The sequence below is a fragment of the Leucopleurus acutus genome (genome assembly GCF_964270905.1).
Source record: "Leucopleurus acutus genome assembly, chromosome: 16".
NCBI classification, from domain to species: domain Eukaryota; kingdom Metazoa; phylum Chordata; class Mammalia; order Artiodactyla; family Delphinidae; genus Leucopleurus; species Leucopleurus acutus.
In genome coordinates this window covers 87,302,798-87,326,344 of record NC_139158.1, presented here as the reverse complement: position 1 = coordinate 87,326,344, position 23,547 = coordinate 87,302,798, and the positions used below count along the sequence as shown (strand labels likewise).

Sequence of the window (23,547 nt, the reverse complement as noted above, 5' to 3'; positions counted from 1 at the left end):
GTTCAGCCTTCCAGCCTGTGCAGTGTTCTCTGGATCTGTCCCATAGGTGCCACCCAAGGCCAGTCTGAGACCTGGTGGGGGTCGATCCTGGAGGTCGGTCCGCAAAATCTTTTGTTTGCCATTTAGGGTCAGGTCCACACACGGACAGGTGAGGAGTGACCCAGTCCTTCGCACACAGCTGGGGGCAAGCCCTTTCCGCCTCCCTCCTCTCCGCAGTCTCCTGCGTTCTCTCTGACCCCCAGAACCCCCTTCCTTGTGCTTTGGCTAAAAGCCAGGTCTCTTACGTGTCCTCTGTGCTGCGATGCATCAGTACCTGGTCTGCCCGGAGCCAAGCGCAGAGGATGGAGAGCAGGAGAGCAGTGGGGTGCCTCTGGGTCCCCGGAGTTTTCGGTGCCTGCCTGGCCGTGACTGTCATGGAGTCTAGAGGGCCTGGGGCTTGCTGGAGGGCAGAGCCAGCAAAGACAATAATGCCTGGGAGGGTCTCGCAGACCAGAGACAGGATTCGAGGGCTTTCTTTTGTTTATTTTTGGGTCGTGCTGCAGCATGTGGGCTCTTAGTTCCCCACCAGGGATCGAACCTATGCCTTCTGCAGTAGAAGCACAGAGTCTTAACCACTGGACCGCCAGGGAAATCCCTCCGCGGGCTTTCTGTGCACAGCCCTGAGTTCAGGGCGTGGGACCCACCTCCAGAGGCGTATGCCCACATTCTGGTTCCTTCCCCATCCCCCGCAGGTGACCGCTGGGCTTTCAGGCCTGTCATGACTCCGAGGTTCTTCCAGGGCTTCCTTTCTCAGTGCTCACTGCATCCTTGCCAGAGTCCGAGGCCCTGGAAGAGCCCTTCTCTTGCATTGCTTCTGTCAGAAGGTAGCGAGGTCCCCGTGCAGACCCTGTGCCCCCCTGTTGCCCTGCAGGCCCGGTGCCCTGGCACCTCCTGTCCGCTGAGCCATGGCCACCCCCGACGTGAGCGTCCACATGGAGGAGGTGGTGGTGGTAACGACGCCCGACACGGCGGCGGATGGCAGCGGCATGGAGGAGGTGAAGACCGTGCTGGTCACCACCAACCTGGCCCCGCACGGGTGAGGATGGGCACCCGGCCTGGGGGCAGGGGGCGCCAGGGGACGCAGAGCCGCCACCCGGCCAGGAGCGAGTAACGCTTCCCCGACTCTTCTCCCGACACCAAGGTCATGACTTCGTGCCCCTAAGCGCACGGTAACTTCTCCTCTGACAAGAACACAGTAGGGCCAGTTAGGAACTGGGTTTTCCAAGGGAACCTGAGGAGCAACGCCTGTGGGGTCAGCAGCGCGGTGAGCGCATGGCCCTGAGCCTGCCGTGCCGTGACCTCGGGCTGGACTGGAAAGTCGGGCAGAAATGGCAGCAGAGCGCGAGGCTGGCTGTTGTTGGGGGTGTTAATGTCTCCTCTCTCCTCCCCTCTGTTCCCAGGAGTGACCTGACGGAGGGTAACATGGAGACGGAAAACGCCGCGGCAGCTGCTGCAGCCGCGTTCACAGCGTCCTCGCAGCTCAAGGAGGCCGTGTTAGGTAGGGAGCCTGCCTTCTCGTGGCAGCGCCCGTAGGCAGCTCTGGAGGTGGCTCTCCGAGGGGGGGGTCCTCCCATCAGTAGGGGACAAGTCAGAGGTTCCCGAGGCTCTTCCGTGGGCTCTTCCTCAGAGGTGGCGCCGCAGAGGCCCTGGCTGCAGAGTCTCCAGTGTGGCCTTGGCCTGTGGCTGGAGGGGAGAGCTTGGTTTTGTGGTCCTACTTAGTGTAGCTGTCAGTGAGTGGCGGTGAAGATGATTTATCACCTTTGGTCTTTTCCTGTTGCCTAACGCTGAAGGCCTCAGAGCTCTTCCAAGTGTTGAGAATAGGTTTTCTCTGGAATTGTGCCAGGCAAAGTTTGTTTCCTTCAGTGGCTCTTTACTTTGGGCTGATGAGAAATGTCCCCGCCCACCTTGGTCCTGTCTCAGTCCCTCCTGGGATCTTAGTTTCTGGTTTCTGTCTCAGTCCCTCCTGGATTTTAGTTTCTGGTTTCTAGGTTGGTAGTTAATGTTGTGCTTTCGCAGAAGGTGCTTTGGAGAAGTTGTAACTGATTTTCTATGTTGCCCCTTTCCCTGTCGACACACCTGGTGAGAAGTGAAGATGGCTGAAGAGGAGGAGAGCCTGGAGGCCGAGATCGTGTACCCCATCACCTGCGGGGACAGCAGAGCCAACCTGATCTGGAGGAAGTTTGTGTGCCCCGGCATCAATGTGAAGTGTGTTCAGGTGAGGGTTCTGATGCAACCAGAGCACAGGCCTGCGTGCCGGGCTGCAGGGAGGGGCCCCCAGTCCCGCAGCTGTGAAGCAAACAAAAGAAGACCCCTACGGCAGCGGGTGTGACCTGTAGGGGGCAGTTCAGAAGGCAGAAATCCCGTGCTTGGGAGAGCAGAGGAGAAGGAAGGAGCCTTCAGGGACAGACAGGATTGTCGCTGGGGCACACGGAGAGCCTCAGGGCAGAGATTCTCTGTTCCTGGAGCAAAGCTGTGGAGAGAGGCTGGGAAGGCAGCTCTGCTGACGTTGGGATCGACAGTGACTCTGCTGGGCAGGTTGAACGAGAGGGATGCTTTGCAAAGACTCATTAGCAGTCATGAGTAAGATGGAGGGGAGAGGTCTGCTCTTTCTGCAACATGGTAGTTTAGGTACCCAGACTCACCTTGTGCTGAAAAGAGCCAAAAATGCCACTTAAGATATTTTCGTAATGTATCTTCTAGATGCCTCCTTAAGCTGGCAAAAGAGGAGGAAATAGTCATGCCCAGGGCCTGAATAAAGGTGTATTATAGAGGGAGGCCAAGCACCTACCCCGGCTTTTGTCTGAGAGCCTTTGCCTGACACTGATTTTCTCAGCCTCATGGAGCTGGAGCTGAGAAGGTGAAGCCCAGGGCTCCCAACTTGGGTGTGTTGTTGGGGGCAGAGATTGTCCCTGTGATGCTGCTACCCCTCAGTGTTGGGGGTTAGAGAGTACGCTAATCACATACTCCCCGTCCGCTCTATCCCCCAGGGCATGGAAAACTCCTGTCTCATGTCTTAGCACTGGGTGGAAGAGAGAACCCTCTTGAGGATTCACATGTGGCCTGTATAGTGTGAACACCTTTAGCTAAGAGTTTAGCCGTAGGTTGTTCCTGGCTGGCAGCTCCCCCAGGGATCTGACAAAAGCAAGTGAAAAATCCTTTTTGGTAGAACTCATCTTTATCTTAGGTTCCAAGGAATTTTGACAGACAAAGTTCCAAGAAAAGGAGCAGCTCACCGTAAAGCAAAACAAAACGTTGAGCACACAGGACATAAAGCCCCCGAGAGCGCACACAGGCCACAGAGAGAAGAGCCAACAGCAGCTCACAGTAAAGCAAAACAAAACGTTGAGCACACAGGAATAAAGCCCCCGAGAGCGCACACAGGCCACAGAGAGAAGGGCCAGACACACAGCTGCTGCGGGTTGCAGTGTGGAGGCGCAGAATATAAAATAGTTACGCTTAATTTACTTCAAGAAATAAAAGAGGGCTTCCCCGGTGGCGCAGTGGTTGAGAGTCCGCCTGCCAATGCAGGGGACACGGGGTCGAGCCCTGGTCCGGGAAGATCCCACATGCCGCGGAGCAGCTAAGCCTGTGTGCCACAACTACTGAGCTTGCGCTCTAGAGCCCGTGAGCCACAACTGCTGAGCCTGCGTGTCACAACTACGGAAGCCCGTGCGCCTAGAGCCTGTGCTCCACAACAAGAGAAGCCACCACAATGAGAAGCCCGTGTACCGCAACGAAAAGTAGCCCCTGTTCGCTGCAACTAGAGAAAGCCCATGCACAGCAATGAAGACCCAACGCAGCCACACACACACACACACACACACACACACACACACACACACACAAATTAATTAAAAACAACAACAACAAGAAGCTAGAGGGACTTCCCTGGTGGCACAGTGGATAAGACTCTAAATGCAGGGGGCCCGGGTTTGATCCCTGGTCAGGGAACTAGATCCTACATGCATGCTGCAACTAAGAGTTCGCATGCCACAACTAAGGAGCCCGTGAGCTGCAACTAAGGAGCCCACCTCCTGCAACTAAGACCCAGTGCAACCAAATAACTAACTATTTAAAACAACAAAAAAAACAGAATTAAAATTGAACACTTAAGTGGTTGGATTTTACAGCACATTAGACACAGTTGAAGAGATAGTGAAATGGAAGATAGAAGTGAAGAAGTTATCCAGACAATGATCCCCCAAATGTCATGAGGGAAAATGGAAGCACAAGAAAGTCTAATGCATCTATCTGAATTCTGAGAGGAGAGAGCGTCTGAGAACTTTCAGAACCAAGGAAAGATAGCAGCCCACAGTTCAAGAGACTTAACAGATCCTAAGCTGAATGAATAAGAAGAAACCAACCACATTTCAAAATCCATATAGGTGCCAGCTCAGAGGACCTTCCACTGGCTCCTGGGACACTTTAGCATCAAAATGATGAATGATAGTTATGGATTATGATTCAAGTAAAAACAAGAATCTATGGGCCCATATTTATTGCAGTGTATTTCATGTTATTTATTTACATTGACACAAGGGAGAGGTTAAACTCTTACACCAACTAACAAATGTAGAAGGGGTCCTGGAGCCAGAGTGCCACAAGGGGGTGCTGAAACTAGTCAGGGGAAGCTGGATGAGGGGCAGTTGGTCTCCAGGTACCCCCGTCATTGAGGTAGTGCTTACAGAGGCAAAGCAGGAACAGCAGGGGGAAGCCTGCAGATCACTCGCTAAATGTGATGACGTTTGGGCATCAGTATCGGGACCAGCCTCCATCCCGGCCTCCTGATCGAATGGGCAGGGATTCTGTGGCATTCCTCACAAAACCCCACAACCCGACTCTACTCGGGAAAACGTCAGACAGACAAAAACTGAGGGGCACAATTTTTGTCTACAAAAACACTGACCTGCATGCTTCACAGATGTTGAGGTCAGGAAGACACCATCGGGCCGAGGAGCTGCTCTGAGTCAGAGGCAAGACGCAGTGGTCAGTGCAGCGCAAAGTCAGGCCATGTCCTGCATCAGAGAAAAGTCGCCACAAAGGCCGTTATTGGGACAGTTTGTGAAATTGGAATATTGCCTGTGCATATAATAATAATGCACTATATAATATAGTGCATTAATAATATAGTATAGTGCATAATATAATATATATATAATATAATATATATAATATAATATAATATAGTGCATATAATAATAATGCATTATATAATATAATGATAATAATACATTAATGGTAGTTTCCTGATGTTGAGAGCTGTGTGTGGTTATGTAGGAACCTTGTTCTCAGGAAATAGGTGTGAAGGACTCAGGGCGGCTACCCCACGAGCGTTTAGAGATGGGCCCTGTGTGGAGAGCGAGCCTGGGGAAGGGGCCGCTGCGGCTCTGTACTGTACCTGCAGTTATTTTGTAAGGTTGAAATCACAGCAGAATTAAAAGTTAGAAGCAAAAGAGGTGTAATAATGAGAGCAGTGGAGCAAGACCCCCCTGGTAGCTGAGCTCTAAAGACTCCCGGGGAGCCGGGGGACCGGCGCAGGGCGGGTCTCCTCAGGGAGCCGGGGGACCGGCGCAGGGCGGGCCTCCTCGTGCCAGGAGAGGAAGGCTGCACACAGTGGAGTCGCCTTCAGAAATCGGGGGAAACAGAAACGTTTTCAGGCAAAAGTGTGTTTGCCACCAGCAAGTCGTAACTAAAGGTATTCTAAGAAATGATTTCAGGCAGAGGGAATGTGGCTCCAGAGAGGAGCTTTTAGGTGGCCAGAGGCGTGGAGAGTGGAGGAGCTGAGTGAGTCTAAGGTGATGGGCTCTGCAGTGCTGGTGTGCGTCCTAGGGGGCTCCGCATGCTCTGTGGTGGGACGGTTGGGGCTGTGAGTGGGATCAGCTGGCCCACCCTGACAGTGGGGCACACCTGCCCAACCAGCAGAGGAGAGCCTGGTCCCCCAGAGGGAGGTGGGATGGGGGGCGCACAAGATGCAAGGGAGACACAGGCCGGCAGGTGGTGCTGCAGTGTCCGGGTGCGGGCAGGGCCAGAGGCGATGGCCAGAGAGGGTGTCACGTGGTGGGGGCAGAGGCTGGGCCCAGTGTGGACTTCTTGGGCTCGGGCAGTGGCCAGCGAGGTCCTCCGACTCTGACTCTGCCTGTCTGCCCAGGCTCAGGCCTGGCTCCCGACCAGCTGACTGAGGGGATGAGTGGCTTCCTGACTCAGAGAGAAAGAGTGCAGGGCTCAGGCAATTAGGACAGCTGCTTCCGTCAAGAGGGGCTTCCCAGGCTGGTGGCGTTTGCCGCGACCAAGTGCACTGGAGATACAGGCAGACCTCGGAGACGCTGCAGGTTCAGTTCCAGACCGCCTCAGTAAAGCCCATGTCTCAGTAAGAAGAGTCACACACACTGTTTGGTTTCTTCACACATATAAAAATTATGTTTACACTAGACTGTACTCTGTTAGTGGTGTCATAGCAGTATGTCTACAAACGATGTACATACCTTAACTTAAAAGTACTTTATTGCTAAAAAATGCTAGCCATCATCTGAGCTTTCGGAGCGGCAGTGGTAACATCAAAGCTCACTGCTCACACGCCACCGTAACAGCTATAGTAATAAGGAAAAAGTCTGAAATATTGCGAGAATTACCAGAAAGCGTCACACAGACCTGAAGTGAGCAGCTGCTTGAAAAACGGCGCCGATAGCCTTGCTCGAAACAGGGTTGTCGCGAACCTCCAGTTTGTAGAGTATGACTATCTGTGGCGCGCTACAGAGCAGGTGTGGCTGAGTGGAGGTGCTTTTGCTCCAGCGGCATGGTAACCTGGGCCCAACCTGACACAGACTGCAGGGCGCCCGAGAGGCAGCCGCCTGGGAAGGGGACGCCTGGGACGGCCGGCACCCTGGCTGGGGTCCAGCTGTGTATCCAGGCCACAGTTGGAGCTTCCGTTTCTGCCTCTGCTGAGACCAGTGACTTATCCATCCCCAGCCTGCTTGTTTTCTTTCTTTACTTTTTTTTTTTTAAATAAAGCTGTGTGCGGGCTTTCTCTAGTTGCAGAGAGCGGGGGCTACCCTTCATTAAGGTGTGTGGGCTTCTCACTGCGGCGGCTTTTCTTGTTGCTGAGCACGGGCTCTAGAGGCATGGGCTTCAGTAGTTGTGGTATGTGGGCTCAGTAGTTGTGGCACGTGAGCTCAGTAGTTGTGGCTCGCAGGCTCTAGAGCGCAGGCTCTGTAGTTGTTGTGCACTGACTTAGTTGCTCCATGGCACGTGGGATCTTCCCAGACCAGGGCTCGAACCCACATCCCCTGCACTGGCAGGCGGATCCTTAACCTCTGTGCCACCAGGGAAGTCCTTTGTTTTCTAAGTAAATGCAGTTTTATGTTCATTCTTTGGTTCCAGTAATTTCTTGTTTAATAAGACTGAATAGGATACTTTACCTTCTCAGGCCACTGTTGGGGGAAACTAGCAGACCTGTGAGGAGTGGGGGCAGGTCCCTGACTTTGAAGTGGACATATGCTCCTGGGCCGTGAAGGGTGCCGTTAGGGGTGGGCCAGACCGGCTGAAGGGACATTCACAGCTGACCCTGTGCACTGTGTCTCCTGTTACTTGGTGTGATATATGTGTACATTATTTGTGGAATAAGTTATGCGTAAGGAGGTTTGCCAGTTGCTGTCTGAAGGGAGGGAGAGAGCGCTGTGCCTTTCTGAGTGGTGTGGGGTCCTTGGGTCCGCGGCGTTGGGTGTGTGGCTGGGGGGAGGCGCCAAGCACTTAGCTCCCTCCCTGCTGGGGGTCAGTGTCTGACTGCCCGCTGGGGCAGGAGGAGGCCAGCTCCCCACTCCAGCCCCTGTGCACAGGGGTCAGGCTCGTCTCACATGGTGGCTCTTTCCTGAATCCTGAATGTCAGGTTGAGAGCCGGCCCACGGCTCCACCACATCTGCCCTGCCGTCCACCCCCTTTCCCAGGCCAGCTCTGGGGGCGGTGGTGTCAGGCAGGAGAGAGGGGCGGTGGGGGGCTCTGCCCTGACTTTGCTCCGCTCTTCCCTCCACAGTACGATGAGCATGTCATCAGCCCCAAGGAGTTTGTGCACCTGGCCGGCAAGTCCACGCTGAAGGACTGGAAGCGAGCCATCCGCATGAACGGCATCATGCTCAGGTCGGTGGGGCGCGGGGGCGGGGGACCGGCTGGAGGGACTGGGCAGGGGTGGGCCGGTGACCCTATGTCGGGGAGCACTGTGGCCACTGCTTTTTCCTTGGGTTTTGCGTTTTGAGGATGAGGGGCATTTTCTACGTGAGGATTGTGGACAGCGTCCCGGGGCTGGGCCGCCCACACCCCTGCCAGCGCGTGACCCTGTCAGACTTGCAGGGCTTTCTGTCTTGCTTTTTTTATTTATTTATTTATTTATTTATTTATTTTTAACATCTTTATTGGAGTATAATTGCTTTACAATGGTATGTTAGTTTCAGCTTCACAACAAAATGAATCAGTTATATATATACATATATTCCCATATCTCTTCCCGCTTGCGTCTCCCTCCCTCCCACCCTCCCTATCCCACCCCTCCAGGCGGTCACAAAGCACCGAGCTGATCTCCCTGTGCTATGCGGCTGCTTCCCACTAGCTATCTACCTTACGTTTGGTAGTGTATATATGTCCATGCCTCTTTATCGCTTTGTCACCGTTTACCCTTCCCCCTCCCCATAGCCTCAAGTCCATTCTCTAGTAAGTCTGTGTCTTTATTCCTGTTTCACCCCTAGGTTTTTCATGACATTTTTTTTTTTTTAAATTCCATATATATGTGTTAGCATACGGTATTTGTCTCTCTCTTTCTGACTTACTTCACTCTGTATGACAGACTCTAGGTCTATCCACCTCATTACAAATAGCTCAATTTCGTCTCTTTTTATGGCTGAGTAATATTCCATTGTATATATGTGCCACATCTTCTTTATCCATTCATCCGATGATGGACACTTAGGTTGTTTCCATCTCTGGGCTATTGTAAATAGAGCTGCAATGAACATTTTGGTACATGACTCTTTTTGAATTATGGTTTTCTCAGGGTATATGCCCAGTAGTGGGATTGCTGGGTCATATGGTAGTTCTATTTGTAGCTTTTTAAGGAACCTCCATACTGTTCTCCACAGTGGCTGTATCAATTTACATTCCCACCAACAGTGCAAGAGTGTTCCCTTTTCTCCACACCCTCTCCAGCATTTATTGTTTCTAGATTTTTTGATGATGGCCATTCTGACTGGTGTGAGATGATACCTCATTGTAGTTTTGATTTGCATTTCTCTCATGATTAGTGACATTGAGCATCCTTTCATGTGTTTGTTGGCACTCTGTATATCTTCTTTGGAGAAATGTCTATTTAGGTCTTCTGCCCATTTTTGGATTGGGTTGTTTGTTTTTTTGTTATTAAGCTGCATGAGCTGCTTATAAATTTTGGAGATCAATCCTTTGTCAGTTGCTTCATTTGCAAATATTTTCTCCCATTCTGAGGGTTGTCTTTTGGTCTTCTTTATGGTTTCCTTTGCTGCGCAAAAGCTTTTAAGTTTCATTAGGTCCCATTTGTTTACTCTTGTTTTTATTTCCATTTCTCTAGGAGGTGGGTCAAAAAGGACCTTGCTGTGATTTATGTCATAGTCTTGCTTTTTTTAAATTTATTTATTGTTTTTGGCTGCATTGGGTCTTTGTTGCTGCATGCGGGCTTACTCTTCGTTGCGGTGTGCGTGCTTCTCACTGCGGTGGCGTCTCGTTGTGGAGCACGGGCTCTAGGAGTGGTGCGGGCTTCAGTAGTTGTGGAGCGTGGGCTCAGTAGTTGTGCAGCGTCAGCTCAATACTTGTGGCTTACGGGCTCAATAGCTGTGGCTCGTAGGCTCTAGAGCTCAGGCTCAGTAGTTGTGGCGCACAGGCTTAGTTGCTCTGCGGCATGTGGGATCTTCCCAGACCAGGGCTCAAACCCGTGTCCCCTGCATTGGCAGGCGGATTCCCAACCACTGCACCCCAGGGAAGCCCTTTCTGTCTTGGTTTGATCACCACCAGTCCGTTACCGAGGCACCTGTGACTGTGTCACCAGGAAGACACTGGCCGTGAAGCTGTCTGCACGTCAGGACAGTGGCCAGGGCAGCCTTCTTCCTCCTGAGGCAGCACCTACCCCCGTGTGTCTCCCACCATCACCCCAGACTCGGGTCCCTGTTGAGAGCCTGCGCTTCTTTAAGCTGCTGTGTGTTGGTCTGTCCAGTTGTCCAGACATCGTCCTTTCTGGATGACCAGTCTGCCAGCAAGGGTCCTGTCCGGACTGTCTTTGTTCACTGGCAGCATTGGTCTCCTCCAAGCTGCACTGTTCCTGTGACCTTGTGACAGTCATGGCGTTGACGCTTTCAGGGTGTCTTGGCCTAGAGCCCCAACTTTCCTGTTTTTAGAGTCAGTCCTGCTGGCCTGTGCCCCATCGGCTTCCCTTGTTGGTGGCGGGGTCTTGGTGTGGCGTCCACTCACCTTTCTCCCTGTACGCTTCGTCTTCCCTTTGAAATTAAGTAGGAATTGGTGGGAAGCTTCAGGCTGGCTCTTTGCTACTTCACACCGACATCAGGTCCTAGAATGTCGAGGGTCTGGAGTGTCCTGCTCAGGCTTTCCCGTGGGGCCCTCTGCGGTGCGCGTCCCACCAGCCGCCCTGGTGGGTGTGGCCTGTCACGGGTGGCCTTCGGAGCTCCTCCCTTCCACCTGTGAAACGGGAGGGGTGATGCCGCTTCCAAGAAGGCCGAGGACAGACTAGGCTTTTGCATTTATACCCCCAGGAGCGTTAATGCCTGATTTCCGTGTTCTAACGTTTTCTGCTTTGGTGGTAACGGCTCGCCCTCCGAATTGGGCCCTGCTGCGTGCCTGTCCAGAGACAGCCATGGTTTTTCATGGTGTCCAGAGGGCCGGGATCTGGTTGCTTTGCTGCTGAAGGGGCCCCTCTCCTTCCTGTGTTTATTCCCGGGGGAAGCGGCTTCTTGCTGTCCTTGGGCATGTCTGCTGCCCTGGGTGCCTGCAGCCCATGGGAGCCCTGTCACTCTCCCTGGGGAGCCCCTTCCTTCCCCGGGAGCAGCTTTGCACCCTCCCATCAACCCAGCTCTTTCCTCTCTCAGCCCCACCTGCCGCCGGGCGTGAGTATCTTGGTGGTGCGGCTGTGACTGTTTCATTGGAAGAGCACCGCCGGGAGGTGCCGTCTGCTGCACTCCCTGGAGCCAGCGCGTTCACGCTGCCCCAAGGCCGAGGTGGGCGGCAGCCCCAGAGCCGTCCGATCCTTTCGCGGGTCGAGGCAGGCCAGTTGAGATGCACCGAACTGAAGCCCAGGAGCTCTGGGAGAGGCCAGAGAGGAGGGCCTGGGGGGCGTCCCAGCAGGCAGGGTACATGTGGCGCCTTCCTGGTAAAACTGAGGCTGGGAGGTGACACAGCGAGAATCCAGAGGCGCTGGCGCTGTTGGTGCTTCTGGAGGGTCTCGATTTTGGGGCCACGCACCAGGCAGGTGTGCCACCGTCAGCACCTCTTTTGGCCCTGAGTCGTCCCCCCACCCCGGGGCTGGTGGGCAGCAGAGCATCTCGGAGAGGCCCAGCCCCTCAGTGCTGACCGGCGTCTCTGGACAGCCACCTCCCTCGGAGCACCAGCCACTGTGGTCGCCCTTCCTGTGGACAGAGCCACACGCAGGCGTCCCCACGCCACCTGAGAGAGCTGTGCTGGGGTGTTGGAGAGGCCTGCCCGGGAGCCCCGGTGGAGCCTGCCTCCGCAGACACACCACTCTGGGCCCACCCCGGGGCAGGCCTTCCGTGGCTGACACCCCGCCCTCCTCTGCGCAGGAAGATCATGGACTCCGGGGAGCTGGACTTCTACCAGCATGACAGGGTCTGCTCCAACACCTGCCGCAGCACCAAGATCGACCTCTCGGGGGCCCGTGCATCCCTGGGCAGCCCCACGCCTGCCGAGTACATCCCGCTCACGCCTGCCACGGCCGACGGTACGTGCTGGGCCACCTCTGCTGCCGGCCACAAGCGGGGCCTCCCTGTCCGCTCAGCTGTCCCTTCCAGGCCCCAGGGGTCCGCAGCCACCTCCCTCCTCACCGAGGAAGTCTAGCTGAATTGCTGTTTCATCCACAGGGAAGACTGAAGTACTTCCTCTTTCTAAGCCATTTTTATTATAAAATACAATGATTCACGTGTAGAGAAAAGTATGAAGAATAACAGAGCAAACGTGCAGTGCCCACCCCCAGCTTCGGCCAGTGCAGGGAGCGCCCCATGCGCCTGGTCTGCCCTCTGTCCTTGCCCTGGGGCCGCCCCCCATGGCGCTTGGTTCCGGCTCGCGCACTTCCCGCAACTGGAGATTTGTTGATGTGTTTATGATGTTCTGCGTTGGCATCTGTTGCTCTGACTGGTAGAAGACTAAACATTTCCTGGAGTTCTTTCCAGATTTTTGAATACAGAGATTCTTTTTGAACAAGCTGGCGTGAGGCCCGGGCCCAAGCCCCCCGCTCATGTTGCCCCTGGTAACTCGGTGGCGCTGCCTTTCCTCTGATGGGGTTGCATTGTCCCTCAGCCGTTGCTCCACAGGTCAGTCTGGGCCCGCTGCCGCGTGGCCAGGGACTGTCCTTACGGCTGACCAGACGTGGTTGGTCGAGGGGCCTTGCCCTGTACTTAGGAGGATGGAGAGGGAGGCTCGGGGGCAAAGTGAGGTCCTGGGGTTCACCCCAAATGAGTCCCTGCCCCTACCTGCACGGGCTGGCAGCTGGCCATGGGAGCCCCTCCCAGGAGCTCTAGGAACACGCAGGCTGCCGGCAGTCAGGGCTGGCCCTGGGACTGCACTACGCGGTGTGGGAGGGGCTGGGTCACGGTGAGGCCCCCGCCCCCGCCCCCAGGAGACACAGGGAGACAGCACTCCTGGTGGGCCGGTGGCTTCCGCGGGAACAGGGCCTCCTCCGGGTCATTGGGCCCAGACTCTCTGTTCTGCCTTGTAAAAGGCGGCCGCAGTGACAGATCTCCAGGAAGGCTCTGGGCGCTGACGCTCCAGTCAGAGCGCCGTGTCCGGTCAAGGCCACATGGGGTTTGGGATCTAGCTCTTAGAAGCCTGTTGTCCCTGGGTGGCTTGGATGGTGTGTCGCTTTGCTTGAACTCACCTCCATGGTGGTCTCTTCAGCCAGAGTCCTCAGAACGCCTGCGTTGCCTCTCTGCACCAGCCCGGACTAGGAGGGAGCTATTTCAGGCACCTCGCACCCCAGCCGGCGCCTGCCAGATGTGAGCGAGGCTGGCGTGAGGCCAGGGGCTCCCCCAGAGGCCAGGCCCCCAGGCTTGTTGCTCAGCCCCAGTGGCCAGACCCAGACTGTGCCCAGGACTCCGCAGACACTGGGGTCAGAGGTGGCCCAGCTGGGGTGGCTTGCGGCCCTAAGTCCCGCTTCTGATTTACGAAGACGGAAACATGGTAGCTGCTGAGATGGATGCTTAGTGTCAGTGAGACAGAGACCCCAAGAGCAGGCCAGGCAGGAAGGCTGGCCTGTGGCCCCCGGCCAGCAGGCTGTAGAAGCTTGTGGCCGTGACAAGGACAGCAGGATGTTGAGGACACGTGGACAGTTCGAGGAGGCATGTTCCAGCTCCTTCTTTTTACATGTTTAACAGTGAATTTAGAACGCAGGGCACGTGTATGCTCTGTTGTGCTCGTGCACCTCAGTCAATTTTGTGAAAATGCGGGTGGCTGCGGCGAGTCAGAGCTGGGGTGGGTGGTGGGTGGGACGCTGGCCTGTCGCAGGTGAAGCTCACCGGGCTCATCTTGGTTGCAGTGAACGGTGCTCCTGCCACTATCACCATCGAGACTTGTGAGGACCCTGGGGACTGGACCACAGCCGTCGGAGGTGCGGGCTGGGCTTCTCACGGCGGGGGCGGGGCCTTCCTGGGCTTTTCACGGCAGGGGCGGGGCCTTCCTGAGCGGCTCACGGTGGGGGCGGGGCCTTCCCGTGGCTTTTCACCGAGGGGGTGCGTTGGGGCGGGGCTCCGATCTGCGGCTGGTTTCGCCTTTGCGGACCGCCGGGCGTCCTCTTGCAGGAAGTGCAGGGCCCACCCACCGGACTTGCGCGTATGGTTGTGGGGGACATTACTGCCCCTCAGAGCCGTGTTCTCCTGGCAGTTCTTTGCTCCTCCGTGTGGTTGGAACCGGCGGTGGGGCTGCCTGTGCAGGACTCCCCATCTCTGAGCCGCTCCTTCTCTCACAGATGACACGTTTGCCTTCTGGCGAGGGCTGAAGGACGCAGGCCTGCTGGACGAGGTCATACAGGAGTTCCACCAGGAGCTGGTGGAGACCATGAAGGGTCTGCAGCAGCGGGTCCAGGACCCTCCCCTGCAGCTCCGAGGTGAGCGGTCTTGCCCTGCCCTGGTCTGTGGGCCCGGAGGCCTCTTCTGCTCGTGGTGGTGGCGGTGGTGGGCGGCTTCAGGACGCCCGTGGGTGCAGCCTGCTCCTTCTGGCTCCGAGCTGAGCCCAGCAGCGTTGGCAGGGGTGGGCAGTTAGCCTGTTCCCACCAGGTCCCTCCTTGCCCCTGGGATGAAGCTGAGCCCGGGAATCAGGAACCTGCTGGGCCCAGCCCCTCATCTCACCGGGGGGCGTGGCGTGCCCCAGACCCTGCTGTGGGCCGGTGTGTTCTCACCGTGTGCTCGCCCTGCCCTTGTAGACGCCGTCCTCCTCAACAACATCGTGCAGAACTTCGGCATGCTGGACCTCGTGAAGAAGGTGCTGGCCAGCCACAAGTGCCAGATGGACCGCTCGCGGGAGCAGTACGCCCGCGACCTGGCAGGTACGCTGGCCTTGCGCCGTGAGCCGCACAGCTGCGCGGGGGCGGTGACCCCCGAGATGACCCCAGCCAGGCTTCCGGTGAATTCCCCCTCGGCCCCGCGGTTCGCCTGTGAGGCGGCACCTTCCTGGGGCGGTGCCTGCGGCCACGCGTGAGACAGGCTGCTTACGCTGTGCCCTCCTTATCTTAGTACGTCACCAAGGCAGCTTTCCTGCGAGCGCTAGGATGATTGGAAACAGTACAGGGAACAGGGGAGGCCTGTCCCCACGTCGGGCGGAACCCAGTACAGAGAACAGGGGAGGCCTGTCCCCACGTCGGGCGGAGCAAGGTAGCTGCTCAGGATGACTCTTTTGCTTCCTCAGAGCGGTGGGTCCCCATCAGAGCAGGCCCCACACAGAGTGTCACTGCAAGGGCCGTGGGGGACAGGACAGAGCATCACCGTGAGGACGTGAGGGTCAGGCCCCAAGTCAGCGCAGGCCCCGGCCAGGGCAGGCTGTGGGTGCCCGCTGTGCCCCGCGGTCACGCCCTGTCGCTGTCGCCGCAGCCCTGGAGCAGCAGTGTGACGAGCACCGCCGTCGGGCCAAGGAGCTCAAGCACAAGTCGCAGCACCTCAGCAACGTGCTCATGACGCTGACGCCTGTCTCCCTGCCCCCCCCCGTGAAGCGGCCCCGGCTCGCAAGGGCCACGTCCGGGCCGGCCGCCATCGCCTCGCAGGTGCTCGCCCAGTCCGCCCAGATCGCCCTGACCCCCGGTGTGCCCGTCTCCCAGCTCACCAGCGTGCCGCTGGGCAAAGTGGTGTCCACCCTGCCCTCCCCCATGCTGGGCAAGGCCATGCCCCAGGCTGCTCCGGCAAGCTCCCCCGCTTCACCGCTGCTTGGGGGCTACACGGTGCTGGCCTCCTCGGGCACGACCTTCCCCAGCACGGTGGAGATCCACCCGGACGCGTCCAGCCTCACGGTCCTGAGCACAGCCGCCATGCAGGACGGCAGCACTGTGGTCAAGGTGGTGAGCCCGCTGCAGCTGCTCACCCTGCCCGGCCTGGGCCCCACCCTGCAGAACGTGGCCCAGGTGTCGCCCGGGGGCAGCACCATCGTGACGGTGCCCACGGGGGCTGTTGAGAGCGCCGTGGCCGCCCCGGGACCCGAGGAGCACACGGCCACCATCGAGGTGGCCGCCATGGCGGAGGGCCATGAGCACAAGTAGCCGTTGGCGGAGGGCGAGGCCCCTCGTGAGCACAGGGCTGGCCGCCTCTCCTCAGGCCGTGGCTGGCCGGGAGCACAGCGCTGGCGCCCGGCGGGCCACGCGGGGCTGCTGAACCAAAGAGAGGAAACGCCAAAACAGACGGAGAGGAGAGGAGAGGGACGTGGCAGCAGCCTGAGACGGGTCCCCGGGTTCTGAGCCTCCTCCCCTGTTTTCTGGGAAATATATTTTTCCATCTGTTGCTTATTAATACTGTTTACATGTGGGGCCTTGGTCAGGAGCCAGGCCGGGGAGGCCAAGGGGGCCCAGGTGCAGCTGGCAGCAGAAGCAGGGCGGGGGGCGGGGCCTGGCCCACCGGCTGGGCCGGGCCGTTACTGACACGTGTCTTGGGAACTGTCCCAAGTGTGGAAACCCATGGATCCTATGGATTTGGTCTCTTCCCACAGTTTTCTGTAGGTTTAGCGTGGCCAGCGCCCTGTTCTCCCACCTCTGGAACAGGCATCAGTGGTGCTGCAGGGCACCCAGGGGTCGGGGTGCAGACCCCGGGGCACCTGCCTGGCCAGAGGGGGCGAGGGGCCTGAGCAGCACAGGCTGGGGGGGGGGGCACCCTGCCCCCACTCCTGCCTGGCAGGTGCTCAGGGGCTCAGGGGCCATTGCACACGCTCTGGGGGTATTTTTAAGTGAACTCCTTAGTAGGCTTCTAGGAAGAGTCAGGTTTATAGTGTTTTCAACCTAAACGACGCTGAGTGCCTAGGCTTCCCGATCTGTTCTGGGTTCCAGAGTGTTTTGTACACAGGGACTGTCGGGAAGGCCCCAGGGGAGCGAGATGGTGGGCGTCCCCCGCGGCTTTGGCCTGAGGAGGGCGCGTGGAAAGAACAAGCAGGGGCTCTGGAGGGTTCACTCCCAGCTGGGACGCGCCTCAGGTCAGGGCTCGTGATCCCCTGTGTTCAGCGTGCTGGTGGGGCCCCCTCCTGGAGGCGGGCATTTGGGGCCAGTGCTGGGTGAGGTGGGGGCACCCAGATGCTCGCGGGAAGGATGTCCGTGGGCCAGTCGGCCCTCTGCCCTTCTGGTTGTGGACTCAGGAGGAAGACCAGGGAGGGGCCTTCCTGCAGGCCTTGAGCCACTGCAGCAGAGGGTCCCCACGGGCACCCTGGGCCTCCTGTCTGTCACCTGTGGAGACCCAGAGAGAAGCCACTGCCCGCCTCGCACTTTGAAGGGAACTGGGCTCCGTCCATCCATCCATCCGTCCTTCCGTCTGTCAGGCGGCCCGGACCCCCCCTCAGCGCCCTCGCCCCGCGTCAAGCACCGAGGCTGTTTTGTTTCTGTCAGGTCCGGTTGGCCGTTGTCTCGGGCCTGCTGGTTTCAGCGCGGTGTCACTTCCCTGTTTGCTACACGCTCCTCTTCCAGGCGCGTCTCATACACGTGTGGTGGGAGCCCGCGGGCTAGGCGCCCAGCCCGTCCCGAGTCTGGCTCAGACCGTATCAGAACGCGTCGCGAGTGGAGCCGGGCGTCTTGTGCTTGGAGCCTCTCCGGTCAGACCTGCCACCTCTCGGAAGCCGCCCCGCCCGCAGGCCACGTGGCACCGGGAGGAAAGTTGGTTTCAGAGCCACACGGACGGAAGCCACCGACAGCTGCTCCTGTGGACACCGGCGCCTGGCGGGCCCTGAACCCGGGGTGTGGGGAGGGGCCCACTGTCCTCCAGGAAACCTCAGCCCACTGTGGGGTCGGGCCATCTCGCTGTCGCCACCCGCCACTTCCCCCTTCCACCCACTGGGCACGTGCAGGCTGTCCCGGCTCGGGCGTCTGGGAAGGTAGAACCGGATCTGTGGGGCTCGGAGGCAGCCTGGGGAAGGGGGGCATCTGAGTTCTACTTTGTATGTTGTTTTGCAAGTATCTGCTTGGTACTTTGATTTAAAATAAAAACGTTTTTCATAACGTGTGTGTGTCTGGTGATGAAAGGCTGTGAGTGGGTGGGTGACATGGGGACGTGCCCCCTGGGGGCGGTGCCTGCCCGCTCCCCAGCCTGCTCTGGAGAGGGTGGTCCGGGGGCCCACGGCCCTTCTGCTGCCCTGAGGTCGAGCAGCTGGCCTTGGATCTCCCCCGTGCGCAGTGGACTTGCCTGGAGTCACCGTGACCAGCAGACCATGGCCAGTGGGCTGTGCTCTGCGTTCTCACACGTGAGGGTGGTCGGGCTTAACTGCTCACGGGCAGCGGTGAGGCCTCTGGGTCCCGGAATCAAACGTGGGCTGCCGCACTGATGGGCCACGGCCTGATGACCCCTCCACGTGGTAGAGGTTGAGCCGCTTGTCCGGAGCAGTGTAGGGCCGGTGTGGGAACGGGGCTCCCTGGACATCCGGGTCGGAGGCTCCTGCCAGTGCCCAGGGCTGGTGTCTTCCTGCCCATCGTCCCCAGCACCCATTCTCTGCCCCAGGGTCATCGCCCTCAAGCCCCGACAGAGAATGGGCAGGGGGCTCGCCTCGGGGCGGTGCCGACGCTGGGGAGGCCTGTGGGGGGAGGGTGGCCGGTGTTGTTCGCTGGAGGGGGCTGGCAGGGGGCATCCTTCATGACCGGTTTGGGGGACACGTTGGCTCTCTCTGGTTGGTCCTGATCAGAAGCTGCAATGGCTGACTGAGCTGACCGCCTAGGCTGGTCCTTGCAGAGGCTGTGGGTCCCTCTGTGTCTTCGGTCTCTTGCATCTCTACGCAGCCCTTTCTAGGGGTCACGTGACCACCATCCCCCATCCCCACTCCTCAGGAGGAAAGCCCCTGGCCACGCCGCAGGGTCCTCCTCGCCCGTGTCCGTGGCCGAGGTGTTTGGGGAGGCTCTGCAGCCCAGGCAGGCGGCCGCCCACCTCCGCCCACTCCCACTGGCTGCTCCCGTGTTCTCAGCTGTGGGGCCTGCCCAGGACCCCACTGACTCCTCTGAGCCTGGCTCCTGTGGCCTGAGAACCACGCAAGGGAGTGGAAGGTGTCCAGGGCTGTGAACAGGGCATAGCCACTCCAGGGGCAGAGCGCAGTGAGGGGCCCTGGGCAGTGTCAGCGCCTGGGCAGGCAGGAGAGACCACGTGTGGAGAGTGGGGAGTGGGAGGGAGGGGGCAGGCCCGAGGCCGGAGCGGAGCAGTCACCGTGGCTCAGTGATGGAGGGGCTGTGTCTTGGAGGTGAGGTCTCAGGAGGCTGGCCTGAGCAGCTGGGTGGATGGCGGTGCTCCCAGAACTATGTCCTGGGCCATCAGATCTGGGGTGCCCACAGATGCCTCAGGGACGGTGGGCCCCGGTGAGCCAGCATGGGCGGGGGCGGGGTGGGAATGCAGCTGAGAGCTTGTTAACGCCTGGTTCTTGCAAGAGAGGGCGTGCACGGAAGCACCCCAAAACTCAGAAGGGTGGGTTTCCAGCAGGGGCCGTTGCACCCAGCGCCCGGACCCGGGGAGTGAGGACCCTGCCTCACGGCATTTGCTGCTTCCTTCTCTGCGTTCCAAACTGATAGTGGACCCGGCGTCTCCCTCATCCTCGGCCTGTGCGCACTGGTTCCTGCAGCCTTGGGCTGGATGGAACCCCGGCAGGGAGAGCCGCGCCGGTGGAGAGCAGGGTCCGGGAAAGGGTGGGGACTTGAAGGCGGGGCAGCCTCCTGGTGGGGGCACCTCGGGTCAACTTTTCTCCTCCAGCGATTTGCAGATCACCCTCAAAAACCGGTTCTTTGATCATTGAAAGCACACTGAAGAGAGTCACGGGTGCGGGTGTAGCCTCTTAGCACAGCCAGGGGGCGGACAGAAGGACCCGTCCCCTCCCAGGGGCTGGGGCACGAGGGCACTGCCCACCTCAAGTGAATTCCTGCCCAGTGTGGCTGAGCACTCCTTGTGGGCAGAGTGGCACAGGAACCCGAGGGGGCAGGGGCCATCTGTTTGCAGCAGGGCTCACCAGACGGGCCCTGGGGGCGGGGCCAGATGCCAGATGTCCTCAAGAGGGACCCCGCCCTCTCCCACGTGGTCCCCATCTCCCAGTGTCCCTCCAGCCCCCACACAGCCCTGCCTGAGGTCCTGTGTCTCAGGGGGGCACCGGCACCCATATGTGATGACATGTATCCGCCCATCGGTGCCCATACCACATTGATTCTTGTAAGTGGCCACGTGTGCTTGAAACCAAAACGTGTATTTTCTCTTGGCTGAGCGGGTTTTGCGTCTGTTGGGTCAGGTTCTGAACTGTGCTGTTTGGCATTTCGTTACTTGTGGATGTTTTTTGTTCAGCTTGATCCATCGGTTTCTGAGCGAGATGACTCACAATTGCCCTCTTGGTTGGTGCGTTGGTTTGACATCCCTTAAATAAAATACTTTAAAATTTATTATGTATTTATTTATTATTCTTATTTATTTATTTATCTATTTTAGGTTCCCAGCAAAGTTGGGTGGAGAATAGAGATTTCCCATCCCCCATCCCCCATCCCCCATCCCCCATCCCCCTCCAGCTGGCGCAGCTTCCTCCACAACCCACGACAGTGGGATATTTGTTAAAGCCAGTGAGCCTACGTGGATATGTCGTCATCACCCAGAGTCCGAAATTACATCAGGGCCCACACTTGGTGTACGTTCTACGGGTTTGGACAAATGTATAATGACGTGTATACACCTTTACAGTATCATACAGAGTAGCTTAACTGCCCTAAACGTCCTGCTCTGCCTGTTCATCCCTCCCTCCCCCCAGCCCCTGGCAACCCCTGATCTTTCTGCTGTCTCCATAGTTTTGTCTTTTCCAGAATGTCATAGAGTTGGAATCATACAGTCTGTAGCCTTTTCAGATTGGCTTCTTTCACTTAGTAAAATGCGTTTAAGGTTCCTCCACATCTTTTCACGGCTTGATAGCTCATTTCAGTTAGTGCTGAATAATATTCCGCTGTCTGAATGGACCACAGTTTATCTGTCACCTGCTGAAGGGCATCCTGGTTGTTCTGAGTTTGGGCAACTATGAATACAGCTGCTGTAAACATCTGTGTGCTGGTTTTTGTGTGGACATGAGTTTTCAACTCCTTTGGGTGAATAACATGCAGCATGTTGCTGAATCCCATGGTAAGAGTATATTTAGTTTTGTCACCCAAGTGACACCACCTAAGTGACTGCACCATTGTGCGTTCCCACCAGCAGCGAACGGGAGTTCCTGCTGCTCCACACGCTCACCAGCGTCTGGTGTTGTCAGCGCTCTGGATTTGGGCCATTCCAGTAGGTGTGTCGTGGTGTCTCATTGCTTACATTTGCATTTCCCTGATGACATATGATGGGGACATCTTTTCGTGTGCTTATTTGCCATCTGTATATCTTCTTTGGCAAGGAGGTCTGTTAAGGTCTTTTGCCCAGTTTTTTTTTTTTTTTTCTTCAGTACGCGGGCCTCTCACTGTTGTGGCCTCTCCCGTTGCAGCGGAGCACAGGCTCCGGACGCGCAGGCTCAGCGGCCATGGCTCACGGGCCCAGCCGCTCCGCGGCATGTGGGATCTTCCCGGACCGGGGCACGAACCTGTGTCCCCTGCATCGGCAGGCAGACTCTCAACCACTGCGCCACCAGGGAAGCCCACTTGCTGAGATTTTGATTGGGATTCCACTAAACCTAGAAATCAAATTGGGTCCTTTATATACTTTAAGGTTAGGTTACTAGGGTAATAGTTGATATAGCTTCTTGGTTATTGTTTTTCAAACAGCTGGTAACACATTTTAGTGTTTGTGAAATCACTTTAGAACATCGTGTTTTCTTAAACGTGAATACAATAGATAGACTACAGTAGAACAGAATGGAACATAGTAGAACAGAATAGAATAGAAAGTTCAGAGTGCATCACATGTTGTAAAAGCAGTACTTTCAGAAGGTATTGCCAGTCTTTCTAAGGGTTCTAAGTGGTATCTCGTTGGGTTTTTATGTTCATTTCCCTGGTGACCAATGACTTGAGCACCTTTCTAATGTGCTTTTTGGTCATTTGTATATTTTTCTATATGAAGTGTCTGTTCAAATATTTTGTTCATTTTAAGAAAACTGGGCTTTTTTTGGTGTGTGTGTGGGGGGGTGCCGCACCACGCGGCACGTGGGATCTTCATGCCCTGACCAGGGATGGAACCTGCGCCCCCTGCAGTGGAAGTGCGGAGTCTTAACCGCTGGGCCTCCAGGGAAGTCCCAAAATCACTGAGTTTTAAGATTAAGGGAGCACAGCTCTTCGTCAGGTGTGTGTATTTTGAATATTTTCTTTCAGTCAGTGGCTTGCCTTTTCTTTTTTCTCACTGGCATCTTTTGAAGAGAAGAAATTTTTGATATTTATGAAATCCAGTTTATCAACTTTTTTGTGCTTTTCATGTCTTTTAAAGAAATATTTGCCTACCCCAAGGCTGTGAAGATTTCTTTCGTTTTCTTCTAAAACCTTTGTGGTTTAGCTTTGACATTCAGATGATCCCTTTTGAGTTAATTTTTGTGCAGGGTGAGAGTGGGCTAGAGGCTCATTTTCGCGACGTTTTTCCCTCCGTTTATCCATCTGTTTGAGCACCATCAGTTGGGAAGGCTGCCCTCTCCCTGGCTTGGTGCCTTTTTAAGACCAGTTGACCACAGGTATGGGGCTGGGTCATCCCAGGCCCTCCCGTCACTCCGTCCAGCACTCTCCTGACACTGGCAGTGGCTCTGTCTGGCGCTCTACATGTTCTGGATCCCGGCAACCCAGCGTCTGCCACAAAGACCAATCCCCTCCTATAGCTGCAGGTCCTGGAGGCGCCAGATGGGCCGTGCAGCTAGGAGCGGACCGCCCCTGGGCGGTGGCAGGCGGGCTGCATGCTGAGGTTCGAGACCCAGGGGCCAGGAGTGTGGACGCTAACCTCTGGCCTCAGGAGCCTGTGTTTCCAGAGAGGATGTGGGCTCTGGCCTTGAGGCCCTGACTGGAAGCCCGATCTCGGTGGACGGTGCGTGCTGGCCTTGGTCTTGAGTTCCTGTGGTTGGGGACGGGGCGGGGGAGGGCCGGGTCAGCCGGGGCTGCAGCCCTTCCAGATCACCTGACCCTAGACAGGAGAGCCCCTGCTTTGTTGCCCGTGCAGACTGTCCTCTGGGCTTGGGAAGCGCCCCGCCCGCCCCGCCTTCCTCGGTCCTGATGAGGCCCCTCCCTCGGGTCATCTGCAAGAGGGGGGGAGTGGGTCACCTTGGGACAGGCGAGGAGCTGACCAGCCCACAAGGTGCTGCATCAGAGGAGCTGTCAGGCCTCAGGTGAGGGAAGGGGTCTGATCTGGGCAGCGGCAGCGTGGGGGGCCCCCTACCGGCTCCTCCGCTGGGGAGAGCATCTTCCCCAGGGTCACCCTCTTCCCGTGGGCTGGTCTGAGGCTCCAGGCAAGGTTCAGGGTGGGGGTGGGCACACAGGGTGGAGGTGAGAACCCGCGGTGAAGAGGCGTTCTGGAGTCAGGACAGAGAGCGCGCGGCGGGGGTGAGACCTCGCGGTCAGATGCCCCACCCCATCCCCATCCGTAGTGGGATACGGCCCCCATGACCCTCTCCCCATGACCCCACAGGGAAGGATGA

The 23,547-nt window shown here is 57.4% G+C and overlaps 1 protein-coding gene across 1 annotated transcript; it reads left to right on the top strand.

Annotated features, from left to right (window-relative positions):
* Nucleotides 1–944: 944 nt before the first annotated feature.
* On the top strand, nucleotides 945–17,494 carry GMEB2 (glucocorticoid modulatory element binding protein 2; the record flags this gene model as incomplete). The annotated part of the gene is made up of 9 exons (XM_082856373.1): nucleotides 945–1,075; nucleotides 1,440–1,537; nucleotides 2,127–2,254; nucleotides 8,066–8,169; nucleotides 11,856–12,013; nucleotides 13,823–13,894; nucleotides 14,252–14,389; nucleotides 14,705–14,827; nucleotides 15,369–17,494. The coding sequence occupies 9 exons, from the start codon at nucleotides 945–947 to the stop codon at nucleotides 16,025–16,027; spliced, it is 1,611 nt and encodes a 536-aa protein (XP_082712499.1). The 3' UTR covers nucleotides 16,028–17,494.
* Nucleotides 17,495–23,547: the final 6,053 nt, after the last annotated feature.